We start from the raw sequence: 17,006 nt of genomic DNA on the forward strand, positions 1-17,006 counted from the left end.
CCAAGGTAACCTTTTACACTGTCCCTCAGTGAGCAAGATACAATTCTTAACTTTTAACTTTACAGAAGTATCCATTAACCTGTCATATTTGTCTCTTGTTTTGTGTGCAAACACATGGCCGGTTGTTTTGGGCTATGTGTTTGCATTGTCTTGTGTGTTACCTTGTTTCCTTGTTAGTTAATGTTGTATCAGTGTCACCTGTGATTGTGATCATGTGTCCTTCCCACGCCCCTTGTTCCCTCGTTAGTATTGATGTTCATCAGTCAGTGTCACCTGTACCTTTGTGATTATGTGTTCATGTAAGCTTTCAGTGTTTGTTCCTCAGTGCTGGTTCGTCTTGTTAACATTCGGTTCTGTGAGTATTGTGATCTGTTTGGTAATGTTTCAGTTCCGTTTTATTGTCAAGTCTAGTTATTGTCTTAGTTACTGTTTGTTTGCCCCATCGGGGGTCTTTGTTTTCTGTTTATAAATAAACCGTGTTTTGTGAAGGTACTGTCTGCGCTTGGGTTCTATTTAGCGTAACGTGACAACCTTGATGATCCTATAAATGTCTTTCAGAAAATTACATTTGATACTCTCACTGCAAAATGTTGCCAACATTGTACAAAATTGTAAACACCAACCACATGTGATCTCAACATTAATATCTCAGATTGCCCCACAAGACATGTACTAAAATTGTGCATTGCTTTGCTTTACGTCATTTTGCGTTTGTATTGCTCACATGTGAATCCAACACGGGCAGAGGATAGAAAGGACAGAACAGGGATCAACTCGAGGTAATGATGTGGATCACTCACACACACGCTTCAATTAAACAGACACAAGTGTGGCCCAAGGGGAACCTTTAATGATCACAAGCCAGGAAGGTTCAATACAAATCAGCTTTGAGAAGAGCAGAGCCTGAGGGTCAACTTCTACTGCTCTTAACCGCATTGAATTGTAGGCCCACCCGCCATCCCACCTACACACACTAACAACAGAAACAGAACAACACGAAGCCAACGCAGTCAGATAGGTGTGTATCACAAAATTGATTGTTCACACACTCATGCACATGAATTCCTTCTTAAAGCAAACAAAGGCACTAGATGTTCAGCAACATGAATGCATCTGCACACACACAGCCACACGCGTCCACCTGAAGTGTCCCGAAACAAAACTTCCTAGAATTAGACGGTTTAGCAGGGGAGAACACATACTGAGAGTTTGAAATGATCAATATTTTTAATCTTCTACCAAGGTTGTGCGCCATTCTGAATTGAACAGAAAATGTATTTAAATTCCAAATGAATCCCTGAATTTGTATTTAAATGGAGGTAGTAACAAGGATACAGAATATAAGAATACATTTTAACTAAAGGAGTTTATTATGTTTTGCCAAAAAACATATTTGAAAATTTAAGGAAGTTCACAAAGTCTTGAAGTTTGGAGGATTTGGGCCTTACAGACAAGCACATATCTGTTTAAAAAAAGATCTGCGACCATACGAACAACTTCACAGAATGAAATTACCTGCTGAATGTCTCAAGCTGTGTCTGAAATTGCATGCTCTCTAGGCACTATATTTGATTTGAATCTCACATTGCTACCATTAAAAAAAGTATGTTCGATATAGTATATGAATGTATAAATTCGGACATAATACATCCGCCATGTTGTCACCTATCAGAACTCCTCATGGGACAGTAAAGTTCAGAATAACTGTAAGTATGGTCAGCCAGAAGTTTTTCACCTTTGTCTATTGGATGAATATTATTGATTTGGAAATACAACTCATCTCACATATTCACCTACTTATGGGGAAGCATACTTATTTGGATGCAGGGAGATCATTTTAATAATTCAAATTCATATTAATTCAAATTCCATTTTCTTTAATTTCAATTCAACTTCCTGTTTGACAAAGAGCAAATCAAATTACAAACCATACTAAAAGGGAGTCAATTCTTAATTTCTGAATTTTGACCAACTTTGCTTGTGTCGTTTTATATATTTCTCTATTATACAGTAAAAACAGAAGTTTTTTTTTTTTTTATCCACTCAGCCATTCAGTCAGTGGACATTAAAATAATTAATGTCATCAAAGTTCACATGAATTTAAATTGTGCCTTTTGTCTCTCTCTCATGAATTATGTAATATAAATAAGTTTCTTGGCCCTTGTGTGTTTATGATTCCGTGTGAGATGCACAGTTAATGGACACTATCTAACACTCATGTACAAGCTCATACACGCTTACACACTAACTTATGCTATACTTATTATAACTTAATATTGTACTTAATATAACTTGTGACAACCACTACATAATCAGACTCATTCAGTCTATGATATATCAGTATGTACTGTGAATAAGTTCAACTCATTTCCTTTCAGTAGTAATTTTACCTCAAGTCGAGCAAATACGCTTACCTCATTAACATATTTAATTTTGTAATATTAAAGAAAAAATGCCCCTTTGTTTCACTGACTCACATCTTCTAGTGATGAACATTAAGAATGAAATGTCAAGAACAGCACTTCATTGTGGACCTCTGATAGATCAGGGTCAGAGAATATCAATCATCTTGACCATAGACTCATAATGATATTTTTTTTTAGTATTAGATTTAATATTGAGAATTTTCACATTTACGATTAACAACTCTTGGCACAAAAGTCCAAATTGATGAAAGCTTGTAATTCATGCAAATGCTATCCATTTATCAGACGCTTTTAACCAAAGAGATTTACAAATGAGGCACATCACAAGCAATTTGTCATGAGTATCAATAATATTCATTGTACACAATGCCCATTTTAAAGTATAAACTACTTAAGCTACAGATGCTTTCATTAGGTCTGTCTTTCCATTCACACAACTAGACATTTCATTGTGTTTCGTTTCATTATATATCCTCTTTTCAATTTGGTAACGTTAACATTTACATTTAAAATTGAATGGAAAATATGACAGTACCTTATGAAAACACACACACACACACACACACACACACACACACACACACACACACACACACACACACACACACACACACACACACACACACACACACACACACACACACACACACACACACACACACACGCACACACACATTTCCTAACCAAATTGACATGAACATCAATAAATCCAATGTGTTGGGTTGATCAAAGATGATATGACAATGTCGCGAGGTTTTGTGCCAATTTAAACACTTTAACCGGATTTTGGTATGCACCTGCCCTTATGCCATTCACTGATGCCTGCAAATGTATGTTTTTTTTTTTTTTTTTTTTGACAAAATGTTCTACAGTCTGAATGAATATATACTATAGCTAATCTTTTCAGATCAGGATGAGTTAGCAGCCTCTGCCATTTACAAGGCACCCTTTACAAAGATGGTCTGGACTTCATTTGAACTTCATTGGACATCACTGATAAGTTTCCTGCATTCTGTCTCCTTCTCGCTGATGCCCATCTCTTTAACGGGACCCACGGCCAACTCTTTAACCTCTCTGATGGGTCTCTCACAAAATCATTGATTAGTTGCTCTCCATTGCAGTCTATCCTGCTCTGCAGCAGTATGTTGACGAGTTGCAAGTGCGCGCGCACACACACACACACACACACACACACACACAGTGTGACGCAGGGTTTCCATGTTTTATGGGGACTTTCCATAGAAATAATGATTTTATACTGTACAAACTGTAACCTAACACTAAACATACCCATCACAGATAACTCTCTTCATTTTTATTTAGTAGCCTATAAGCTGTTTTCCTCATGGGAACCAAAAAATGTCCCCACAAGATCAAAAAAATTCTGGTAGCCTATGGTAATACTATAATAAAAACGAATTGTTTCACTATCTTGTTTGGAACATGTACAAAATAAAACACAAAATAAAATAGTTCCAATTAGGTTTTATGTAAAAATAATAATAATAATAATAATAATAATAAAGTCAATGTAATTATGAAAGACAAATAGGCTACTTTAAATAAAAGGCAGCCTTAGAATAATCACATTTGTTGCAAAATTAGACTTGGTGTATTGTAGCTTCAACCTATACTTGTACTGAAAATATGCTGAAGTGTTTGGGGGGAAAAAAGCATTTTTCATTATCCGTTTTGATAGCCTATTAGTCGGCTAAAATTCAACACTTGTGAAAATAAGACCAAAGCGAAGAAAGGTAATGAGGATATGGTTGACTTGAACGGGGTTTCCCATTATTTAAAAGCACAATCCCATTGTTACAACAGTGACACCCAGCGAGCACAATGTCGAAAGCGACCGTTTCTTCACAGTTAACAGCTCTTTCCCACCCCTGAACACGTTATCCTGACAACGCCTAGTAGCCTACTCTAAAACAAAACACATTTCTTTTTTCCTACATACACAAGGCTACCTAACAAATAGCCTACTGTACTTTATTTGTTTGCCCATGTTATAGCTAGAGGTATGTTCAGAGACACGTAGGCTAAAGATAAACCGCTGAAGCAGAAATGCATAAAAACGCGCTATGGTCTGATATAAAATGTCCAAGGTAACATACAAAAATGAAGCTAAACGGTGTTCGGGTAGTTCAGCAGTCGGTTCTCCTCTCCGTCTGACTCTCTCCAGGGGCGGGGCGGCGCTCCATCAGTTTAATGTTGTCAGCACGTGGATAGTTGAGTCCCGGGCGCGCAGAGCAGAGCGCGCGGTGTTTCGCACGGGTGGAGAGAGCGCGAGGATGCTGAGAGAGACGCCCGTGAGAGGACGAACAGGTCGCACGGATGTAAGAGACGGTGATGGTTACTTCAAACTCACCACGGGATGGGTCTCTTTTTTAAAGCCGCAACCAAATGAGCCGTAAGAGGAATTGTCTGGAAAAGAAAATGACGCGAACGGGATTAAAATAAGAATACAAGGTAAGAAAAAACGGAGAGGAACCTGCAACTAACTTACAAACAGAATATTCGCGAAGACTCGCGTGGACGATTGATTGGACAGCGGAGCTTTTTCTGATTCAATATGCATAACTTAAGCTTTACGAGCGAAGTGGACACTTACATTGACATTGGTTTTACATCCTCTGGGAATTCTACAAGTCGCTATTCTCCGGCCACCATTATAGGGCTCGCGGGGCTGGTGAGCTTCCTCATCTTGTTTACAATTGTGGGGAATGTGCTGGTCGTTATCGCTGTTTTAACGAGCAGAGCGCTCAAGCCTCCACAAAACCTTTTTCTTGTGTCTCTAGCCAGTGCGGACATTCTGGTGGCCACACTGATAATCCCCTTCTCTCTGGCCAATGAATTAATGGGCTACTGGTTTTTTGGGAAAGTTTGGTGTGATATCTATCTTGCACTAGATGTTCTTTTCTGCACATCTTCTATTGTTCACCTGTGTGCCATAAGTCTGGACAGGTACTGGTCTGTAACACAGGCGGTCGAGTACAACTTAAAGCGGACGCCTCGTAGGGTAAAGGGCATGATTGTGGTGGTATGGTTGATCTCGGCTGTAATCTCCTTCCCACCGCTCATCTCCATGGACCGGAATAAAGATGTTGACAAGAACGAACCGCAATGCCAGCTGAACGACCACACGTGGTACATCTTGTACTCCAGCATCGGGTCATTCTTTGCCCCGTGTGTCATTATGATCCTTGTTTACATCCGAATCTACCAGGTGGCTAAGACGAGAACCCGAAATATGTCGGAAAAGCGCCGCGATCCGGACGGCGCGTCCGGAACGCCAAGGCTGGAGAACGGCTTGAGCCGGGAGGATTCCAGGCGAGAAAACGGGCACTGTCCCTCGCCGCCAACAGGGGAACGCAAAACAGGCGAGGATGACCCAGATGCCGATCTGGATGACAGCAGCTCATCTGACGAGAAGGCCAAACGGGTGCAAAACGAGACGGGGCCCTCACGAAAAGACCGCCGATCCAGCCGCAAGAACAGCTCCAGCTCCAAGCACTCCAGCCGAAAGTCCCGAGCCAGCAGCAAGTCCCTGGACCTGTTTTCCTCCCGCAGAAAAAGGAGGAACACCATTTCGAGGAAAAAAATTTCCCAGGCACGGGAGAAGCGGTTCACCTTCGTGCTGGCCGTGGTCATGGGGGTGTTCGTGGTCTGCTGGTTTCCGTTCTTCTTCAGCTACAGCCTATATGGGATCTGCAGGGAGCCCTGCGCCATCCCTGAAACCCTTTTCAAGTTTTTCTTCTGGATCGGTTACTGCAACAGCTCCCTCAACCCGGTCATCTACACAATTTTCAACCAGGACTTCCGGCGAGCTTTTCAGAAGATCCTGTGCAAACCCTGGAAAAGATCTTTTTAGAGAACATTGGCAGCTAGTTTGCAGCATCCAGTGCCATTTACAGGTGGTTGACAAGAAAGACGTTTTCAAAAATACCACTCTCTTTGCATTGACAATCTGTACACAACAATGACATTGATATGTTTTGCTACTCCGTTGTGTAATGCTCTCCTTGCATCTGTGAGGACAACAGAGGCTGGTCACATAGGTGGTACTAAAAAGCTAAAGATGCTTGGGGAAAAAACCCCTCCTGAATTGGGCAGCACTGTACTGCATTAGAGGAAACAGGCTTATCTTTATTATGGCTGCAGGCACTTTGAAGTTATCAAGAGATATTTTTTATGATGAGTATGCACATATGGCTTGTGTCATTGTGACTAGAGAGCTATGTAACATGAAAGGCGGTCTCCTTTTCTATGGTGACAAAAAAAAGACAAGAGAAGTAAATTTCTAGAAAGTGTGCGGTTTCTTTCCAGCTGAGAGTGACAAAACGGACACAGTTGGTTAGGGAGTATGAGAAGGTTGTCATCGGATGACAGATGGAAGGAGAGAGTTGCCCTGATGTGCTTGAGTATTGCGAGGTTCGTCCTGAGGGTGCAAAGTCCTGACTGAACAGAGCTCTATTACAGACTAGTCTTAACTGTCCTTCAGTGAAACGAATCATTGCATTTCTGCTCTTTAACATGCCATAAAAACGTATACAGAAGAGCCATTTACCGGACTAGACTTTTCAATGATGATAACATTTATTTATCGACGGGATTCATTTATCAGATTATACATTATTTAAGCTTTGTGGCTATGCTTGTACAGTGTCTCCCATTTGTTCAAAATATCATAGTGATATAATGCAAAGTATGATATATGAGGCTGTTGTAAATTTATAAAAGCAAAACAGCCTCTTTTTTGTGGTTGTTTATGTATATTATGAAACATCTGTCTTTATGGATGTTGGGCTTCTCTCCTTTTCTATTTCATATACTTGTGATATCTTCAAAAGGACTGACAGGTCACTACAAGCACAGCTGATGATCAAACAAAAGTGAACAAATAAATGGATTGTAATTCTCTTTTTACTGTGAACAGAGCATAAGCTTTATAATTCACTCTTCATGTCTCTAAAGTGCAGGCTTATCATAATTTGAAATGGCTGTGATTAAACATTGTGTGAGGTTTTGCCATTTTGCAGGTACAATATTCCATTCAGCTCAGAACAGAAAAAATCAATAAAATTAGAATCTGAACTAATTGAATAATTGTCCTAGACTATTTGCAACAGTTGAAATGATGTTCATATTTCTGCTTCAACGTGACTCTGCAGTGCTGCACAGTATTGTTAGGTCAACATTGTGGTACGACACTGTTACTAATTTTGAAGAAACATAAACTATGCAACAGTTAGTGGTAGAGGAAAATATTTAAACCTCAACCATTCTCATAGTACATCATTTGATTCAATCATTGTCATATACAGTCGTTATGGTAACACTTTACAATAAGGTCCATTAGTTAACACTAGTTAATGTATTAACTAACATGAACTAACAATGAGCAATACATTTGTTACTGTATTTGTTAATCTTCGTTGATGTTAGTTAATAAAAATAAAGCTGTTCATTGTTTGTTCATGTTAGTTCACAACGCATAATGTTAACAAGATTTTAATAAAGTATTAGTAAATATTGAAATTAACATTTACAAAGATTAATTAATGCTGTATAAGTGCTGTTCATTATAAGGTCATGCTAACTAATAATAACTAATGTTAACTAATGAACCTTATTGTAAAGTGTTACCGTAGTTATACACGATCTGTATATCAAGATTATTGGTATAATCTTTAATACTTAAAAATGTAATATTAGTTACTGTTAAATATTTATATTTGATCATTTTTTTAATAAATATATTTATTAAATTTTAGTATTTATTTATTTAGGCCTATTAATTTTTTTATTTTTATTTTTTTTTTTATAAAAATGTTATACAATCTTTGATCCTAAGCATTGGACTACAACATTTTGGATATTGTATACAGATGAGTTTAGAAATATCAGAGAAAATATATTTTTTTTTTCAAATGGATACATAATATCTTCTTTTCGTCAAATCGGATAGTGTCACAGCTTTCAATTCACAGTGACTCTACTTGTAAAATTCTAATAAAATAGAACAAGAACTGCTGATCCAGCCCGATCTCACGGCAATTCGTACGAATTTTACGAGGTGGCTAATTCGTACTAATTCATACGACCTCACTCGTACAAATTCGTACGATTTTTGCTAATTCGTACATATTTTACGAGTTACCAAATTCGTATGAATTCGTACGAATGACCTACCCCTGACCCCGCCCCTAAACCTACCCATCACGTGGGTTTAGACAAATCGTACAAATTCGTACGAGTGAGGTCGTATGAATTAGGACGAATTAGCCACCTTTTAATCACTCGTACGAATTCGTACGAATTGGTCGTACAGAGACAGAGGGGTCTGGCTTGTAAGTATTTTTTAAAACTAGTTTAGAAAGCCCTAAAGGAAGATGACTGTTTTTAGTATAGCATTGGATGATTGTTTATACTCATAAACTTTTTTCTAACCCCATAAAGTACCACATTCTTATATTTATTTTCAAAAGTCTTCAAATATTATGTTTGTGTTCTCAGTACAATTATGATATTCTCAGTTTATAAACAATTCCATTCCACTCTAAAATGTGACTGAGAATCTAAAGCTGATTGAAAAAACGCATTGTCATAGCGATGGTTCAGAACTGAGGAGTATAATTGAGTTTCTATTCAAACCATTCAAAGATTTTTGTAAAAGAAATGAAAAGGGAAATCTATCTTCACCCACATCGAAGCTCCATGAGATATTTAACACCAATGTTCACTTTGGATTGAGTCCGAGAGAGATAAAGGGCAAGAGACTTCACTGTCAGTCAGAGCATAAGTAGTGCAATTGAAGAAGACTCATACATTTTTTGATCCAGCTGGATGATGATGGGTGCCGCTTGGGCCAAAGCTATGTGAAAAATAAATTGAGTTTTACATACTTACAAATTCAAAATGTCATACATTTGCTCATTATTCACCACACTGGAAGGAAGTTTCGGTGAACTATCAAGTTTCACATTCTGTAATTGAAGGGCTGCGAGTCTGTGAATGTTTCATTTTTTGATTTTTTGAGATAAAATGTTTCCCAAAGCAATGTTTGGTAATTTGTTTCGCCATCATACCGAACAGAGTAAATTACCTCGGCTCCTTTACAAGCTTTTATGAAAATACTTTTAATTGATTCAAACTCAGCATGTCAGAAGCATAGCGCATTATGCTCCACCACAAACAGATTACAAACACATTCAGCGTCAAATGCATTGCTTAATGTCATGTCGCTGAGATGATTTTAGATAGGCCATTTACCCAAAGCACAACTTCAAGCCACACACTTTCTATAAAATTTATTGGATTTCTGGGCTCTGATTGTTGTCAAAATCAAAGAAGGGAAAGGAACGGAAAGGTAAGCAAAGGAACGTTAATAAATAATTGCTGTGCCTTTGGCGCTGTGCTACTGTTAGAGCAGTCCATGCTCTACGAGGATCAGAGAGGGAAGCCTTTGACCGGTGTGATGATTTGATTCTGCTTTTACCAGTGGCAGTGCTGGGAATGAGTACATGAAGCCCAAAGCTTTTCTGCCTTCTTGGCTGCCAATTAGAGTTGCCATATGTCAGAGGATCTAAAATGATTAACGGCTATATAAACTTATTCACTACGGGGTGACTTCAATCATCCTTTTTCATTATTCAGTAAAACTACTTTGATGGTGTATTGAATCTCTTCATCTGGGACTGAATAATCTAGCTTGGGTACTGATGGTGTTGTCTGAGCAATTCATCTACACTTCTAACCCGGATAAGTTGACTTTACTCGCAAATCGCGTGGAAACCCGTTGCCCAATACCACTTTAGTTTTTACACAAGCTGAAACTAAACATGTTGAGTTGTGGTGGTGCAGTAGACAAATCAAGTTTACATTAATAGTCTTTACTTTTAATCATTAGTTCATATTCTAAAAATATTTTGAGTATGGTATACTAGGGAATCAGCATGCATTGCAACATAAAGCTTTTTATTTTTCACTTTTCAAGACTTTTCATCTTTAATGATTAGAACATCAATATGCAGTCATCACCTGATCAATTTACTCTAGGCTTTTTTGCTATTGTGCCTTTTAAACACACAGGTACAGCAGACAAAGACATTGTAAGTTAATTGTCAAGGGCAAGAGCCCAACTAAAGCCAACACTTATCACCATTATGGTGACTGTTGTGTCACGGGCCCACCGGTGGGCCCAAATCCATTACATTTTTAAAACAGTAATATCCTATACTAAACCTAAACTAATCTTGACAAACTATATATCATTTGAAAGCTTACAATCTCTAGTTTCCATATTTGGTGATTGATTTTCAATATAAATTACAGAGGAGCCGTAATTTATCAATTTGCAACAAGAATATTTTCATACTCCTAAGGTGTGATTAGACCTTTATTTTGAAATAGTGGTGATGAACATGAAAAATCATGAAAGAAGGGTAGAAACCTCAGTTTGTTTTCATGCCAAGAGTTCAAAAGATAGCATCCATTCAATTATTTTAGAAAAAAAGGTCTGCATTTTTTTTTAAATATAAAGAAAAAAATTATATGATGTGGCAGGAAGCTAAAATGCACATACGTGTTCTTTTTATGTTTCTTAGAGGTTGAATTCATATCAAAATCTGCCAAACTTCTCATATTACTTCTGAATAGGATGTCTACTTCATAAATTGTATGAAAATTGTGGAAATAATGGTTCATATCACTCAAAACACATTTGGAAATGGAGGCGCCCTTCTATGGGCAATAATGGAGTCTGGTTGTCATCTAGTGAAAAAGTTTGGTACTGCGCCCAAACAAAATCTCACTGAAAGCTCATTTTTTGAGATATCAACCTAAAATTTGAAACACAACTTGTTCAGATTTTTGGCTTAGATTTTTTTTTGCAGTTTTAGAGTCGCCCAGGTTTTGAAAATATACATTTTATATAAAATATGAATAATCATTTTTTTTACATTGTACATTTTCATAAACTCAAACTTCTATAACTTTTTTTCTGTTTCACTTTTTAAATTTATTTCACTTCTAAAAAAATCTGCCAAATGTCTTCTTTAAAACAAGACCAATCTTACATCGATATTCCAAAGCATTCTTGAATTATAACCATTTAAGTTCGAAATGTGCATTTTCATGTATATTAAAAAAAAAGGGGGGTGACACTTAAAGGGTTAAATTAAACAATAATTAATCAACATCTAAACGTCTGTTAATTCTCAATACTGTCTGCTGCCGAGGCCTGTGCTCGTCCCGCCAGGTGTAGAGCCCCTTCGAAGCACGTTAGACGCGGGTCTTTTCATGTGACCAGGCAGGTTTTTGAATACCAGTGGTTTCTGCCTTTTGATTTGTGTGGTGTTTGAACCCCTCCCCTTCCTTATGAAACTAAACATACCAAGTAATCTCTGCTAAACCTGATTAGTGCAATGAATCTTTCAGCTAAATAGTATACAAACAACTAATGTTGTTTAGTAATGATAGCAGGTTTTTACTAAACATAATAATAGAATAAGTAATGATCACTCGTAAGTTTAATTAGAAACAAAATCTAGGTTTACAGTGTATAGCTATTTGCACTTTGTGAAAACAAGATGCTATTGTATTTATTTGCGCTTGATGCCAAGCTACCTTTATTTACATTTAGCATAAATATCCTCTTCCTGCCACTGGAAAACATACAAAACATTTTATTATCAATGATTCACTATTGAGGCTGTCTCCTCCTAAAGTTGTTATTTACAGTATACTATTTAGGTTATGTTGCAAACCTTCCGTTTCTACAATACATGATCGCTTAGCTGACCTTAGCATATAGCCTTTTGCTGCTGGACTTATTCTGCAAGGTTCAATTTGCTGTAAGTTCAGAGATACGCATCCTCATGCCAGGTTAAGTAAAGGATGCTTGAGTATTTATTGCCTTTCAGCTTGAATAGCTCTCTGACCTCCCTGAATAACAGATTGCTTTCTACTTCTAGTACTGTCTTTTCCCTGTTTCCAATTATATGTTCTTGCTTCAGTGATGTAGTGATCCTATTTGCCACCTAATGATTTTCACAAATGTGAAACTAATAAAGTAATCATGCATCCTTTTATATGTTGTGTTTACAGTTAGAAATGAGCACTTCAACCTATACAAAAAAAAGGCATACTATCATATTGGGTAGAGAATGTCACTAGCAATGGCAAGGTCATGGGTTTGATTCCCAGGGATTGCAGGAATTTAATAAAAACGTATAGATTGAATAAAATATAAGTTGCTTTGGAAACAAAGCGTCATCCAAATGCATAAACCTAAATGCATTAGCATTAGCATTAACATTTGCAAATCAAATCAGTGATGACATCAAGTCAGCTGGAGAACATTGCTCAGGAATCAGACAAGCCAAGTGAGCTTGGTCTGATTGTTGCTATAGAGACTAGTGTGATCAATTGTATTGCCCCTAAACTTCACTGATTCATGGGATTCAGAAGGAAGGCAAAATCCTAAATATGCCGTGACTCATGGTATGAGATTTTCAAAGACCATGGCTGTCTGAAATGAGCAGTCATTACAGACTGTTAGAACTCATAAATACAGTCACTTACAAATGATGCTCTGAATTTCAACAAACCACAAATATTTTGAAAATGCAAAGTGTTGCTTGCCTGAGGTGCACTGTGTGGTTCTTAGAGTGTTATGTAGTTTCTGGGTGATTACTTGCTTGTCTATGATATTATGGTTGGTTCTTAGGTTTTGTTAAAAATGTAAGTCTCTAATAATAATTGATTATTTGTTCAATAATACAGTAAAAACAGTAATGTTGTGAAATGGTATTACAATTTCAAGTAACTTTTCTATTTTAATACATTTCAAAATGTAATTTATTCCTGTGACAGTAAAGCTGAATTTTCAGCATTCATTAATCCAGTCTTCAGTGTCACATGATCCTTTATAAATCATTCTAATATGCTGATTTGCTGCTCAATAAACTTTTCTTATTATTATTAATGCTGAAAACATACAGAAATAGAAAGTTCATATAGAATAGAAAGATCAGAAGAACAACATTTATTTAAAATATATAAATCTTTTTAAATATTATAAATGTCTTTACTGTCACTTTGATCAATTTAATACATATTAAGCCTAGTTCACACTACATGATTTTAAACCCGATTTGCAAATCGTTGAGCTCGCCGACAGGTCAGGGTGTTATCGCGTGCAAATCGCGGGGGATTAGCGGACGATGGACGCTCGCCAATCTGTTAGTATGAAAGAGCCAACAACGCTTCAAAGACGCTCGCAGACGCCTCGCAGACGCGTCGCCGAGCCCAGAAAAATATCTAGCATGCTAGATATCCAGAGCTGTCTCACGACTCAAGCTCACGTGATGTCATGAGCTACAGCCAATCAGAGCAAGGCATGTTCGCGTGTTGTGTTCTTCTTCGTCTTCTTCGCTGGGTATTGGTATTGGCGCGCGTGCTGTTTCGCGTCATTTCCGGTTCGTTTTATCGCGTGATTTTTCGTGACAAAACGTGGTTTGTAGACAAGATAGAATCGTTGGGTGACAGAGTTGTTGTCAACTCGGATCAATCACGTTGTGTCGTGTTGTGTGAACTAGCTCAACAACTTGAACACTCCTGATTTCACAGAGAGCAAGTCATGTAGTGTGAACCGCACAGTTCAGCCCGACGTTTTAAAATCATGTAGTGTGAACTAGGCTTAATGAAAAATCTTTCTGAACCCAAACTTTTAAACAGTAGTGTATTTTTGCCCATTATGCCATCCGCCACAATAAAATAGTAAGTATGAAAATAATAATCAGCATAATCTGACATATCATTCATGTCTGTAGCATAAGTTCAGACTGCACGATTTTAGCCACGATTTTGGCTCGCCGACAGGTTTTGAGAAATCGCCGACAAATGCCCGAAATCACAGGCAAATCGGTGCTCGTTCACGCGAGTGACAATCACGCAGTGTGAATGAGCAAAGACGCGATCTGAGAGATTCGCCGACGAGTCGCCGACGCTTGTGAGATATTTGGCATGCTAAATATCTGGACCTGTCGGCGATTCAAAATCCTGCTGTGTGAAAAGTGTTCTGACTGAAAACTACATCGGCGATTACCGACAGCCAATGAGAGAGCAAGATACAGAGCAGCAGGGAGTTCGGGGAGGAGTTATAGATCACATATCAACATGGCATTGTTTCAGAAAAAGGCTTCTTCTATTTGGACCCAAGAAATGGAAGAAAAAATAGTAGAAATTTGGCAGGAGCACCCGTGTCTGTTTGACGTTTCATCTGAGCTGTACCACAGACCGGGTCGAAAAAGAAAAAGTCTCACGTGAGAACTCCTGTCTTGCACGTGTGATGTCGCGTTGTTTCCTTGTCACATCTCGCGTGTGTTTGTTGTGAAACGTATGTAGTTTGCACGCAGCGTGCTAGACAGAGTTGTCGGCGATTCTTCCTATTGTAAAGTCATGCAGTGTGAAACCTTCTGTCACCGATCCATCGTGCAGTGTGAACACAGCAGCGACTGAATGCTGGCCAAGATAGTCATGCAGTGTGAAAAGAACAGCGACCCGACTACTTTAAAAATCGTGCAGTCTGAACTCGGCATAAGGTGGCAAATTTTATTTTTTAAGGCAAAAATCTGAGCATTAATAATAGTGATTACTTAGCAATGATAAGTTTGAAAATTCCTGCAATTTATTTGTTTTTAGTTCAGCAGATAATGTAACTTATTTTTTAACCCTCTAATCACATTCAGCTTGGTTTAACAAAATGGGAAATTTGGTATGTCGTGTGTTTCTTATTGCCAAAGAGTCTGTCAAGCCTAAAAAAATACAATTGATGCCATAAATCTTGTGTGCTATGTCTCTGAGCTGGAGCTTCACAGGTGTGCGTGAGTGTGAGTCATTAAAAAAAGCCATTTTCAGTCCAAATACTACCATGAATACCTCAGAGCATGAGAGATTACGGGAAAAAAGCCTTGAAACGGTTACTCATCCTTTCACACTGCGGCACTCAAATGCTAAGCAGACATAATGACAGACTTGATGACTGCTTAAAACTATTTTGTGGACCGCAGGTGCACAAATGTATTATTATCTCAATCTCCTAAAGCAGAATACAGAACATTATTTTGAAAAGAATGCAGACTGCACAAACCTTTGCAAAAGGTTCCAAGACCTTTACAAAGTGACATCACCAACTGGCCTGACATGCATAATAGTGTTTTTTGCGGATCCGTGTGAATGGGGATCGCTTTGACAACGTTGCCGTTTTATGCAAAAAAACGCAAAGGATTACATTGTTGTTGTGTAAACATACTCTTATTGTCATTTCCTTCTTGTATTTCTGTTTCTTGCATTTCCTTTCAGTTTAGTTCTTGATTAACCCTTATTAGTTGCCTTAGTTACTAATTGGTTTCAGCTGTGTCTAGATTTGCCATATCCCCTGTATATTGCCCTGTGTTTTAGTTACTCGTTGTTTTTTTGTCTTTGCTTTGTGTGGTTTATGTACTCCTGTTATTCTCCTACGATCTCCTGCGCACATTTATTAAAGACTGTTTATATTGTATCTTATTGGTGGATGTTGGCTTATCACACCATAACATGACACCTTGTGCTCTAGAATAGTATGCGTTAACTGAAGCCCCTGTGTACACAAGTTTATTTAAAAGTCAGTGTATATGCAATGAAAGGAATATAAAACATTGATGCGCCTAGAGACCTGCCACCGAGTTTTCAATTTTGCATGCATACTTGATTAGCTAGTTGGAATTAAACTCTGCAGGAAGAAAGAAGAGCAGATTCTGCTAAGAAAGTGTCATAAAAGAGAATTTGCTGTGTCATTTTTCCTTCAGGAAACACAAACATCCTGCAAAGAAACCAAATGGATTTCAAATAAAATCCAAAAGATCTGTGACAGACAACCACTGAAGTGCTGATGTGATGTGATAGTTTATCCACCACATTTTCTTCCACTGTATTTTGTCATGAGCTGTCATGATACATTTAGGGCCCTATTTTAGGGCAGTTATTGAAGGACGCATAAGTAATATGAGCCTATAGGCGGGTGCACAATGCGCGAACACTCAATTACACACACAGGGGCGTGCAGCAGCACACAAACATACCAAATATTAAAAATAAAAGGATTACAATGTAAAAGATTATTATTGTGTACATAAATATATGGTGGAATCCGGCTTGTCCCGAAAGATGGTCTGCTCGCACATAACATAAGCAGATCCGTTTCCTCTCTGGAGACGCGTTCAGTCTTTCCGCTTGCAAATTCAGCCATGTTAATAGCGAATCCGCCATGGCGCGAGCGCAACTGGCTTTTAAAGCGAATGGGAGATGAGACTCTGATTGGTTTATTGCACATTACGCCCAAAACACACCCATTACTCATTAAAGGGTTAGTTCGCCCAAAAATTCTGTCAGTAATACTCACCCTCATGTTGTTCCAACCCCGTAAGACTTTCGTTCATCTTCGGAACACAAATTAAGATATTTTTTATTAAATCTGAGAGGCCTCGCTCCTCCATAGGCTTCTATTTGTAATTGAAACTTGCCTGCCCAGAAAGT

General features: G+C 38.0%; 1 protein-coding gene across 1 annotated transcript; it reads left to right on the top strand.

Annotated features, from left to right (window-relative positions):
* The first annotated feature begins 4,555 nt into the window (after nucleotides 1-4,555).
* adra2c (adrenoceptor alpha 2C) lies at nucleotides 4,556-7,362 on the top strand. Its single transcript, XM_056241323.1, has one exon. It carries the CDS (start codon nucleotides 5,002-5,004, stop codon nucleotides 6,298-6,300), a length of 1,299 nt encoding a protein of 432 aa, XP_056097298.1. The 5' UTR covers nucleotides 4,556-5,001; the 3' UTR covers nucleotides 6,301-7,362.
* The last annotated feature ends 9,644 nt before the right edge of the window (nucleotides 7,363-17,006 follow it).

This window comes from Rhinichthys klamathensis, unplaced genomic scaffold, assembly GCF_029890125.1.
Source record: "Rhinichthys klamathensis goyatoka isolate OS25496 unplaced genomic scaffold, OSU_Roscu_1.1 h1tg000636l_1, whole genome shotgun sequence".
Classification (NCBI taxonomy): Eukaryota; Metazoa; Chordata; class Actinopteri; order Cypriniformes; family Leuciscidae; genus Rhinichthys; species Rhinichthys klamathensis.

Bases quoted from the DNA above. Each gene is read 5' to 3' on its own strand.
- adra2c (XM_056241323.1), top strand. From the start codon at position 5,002: ATGCATAACTTAAGCTTTACGAGCGAAGTGGACACTTACATTGACATT.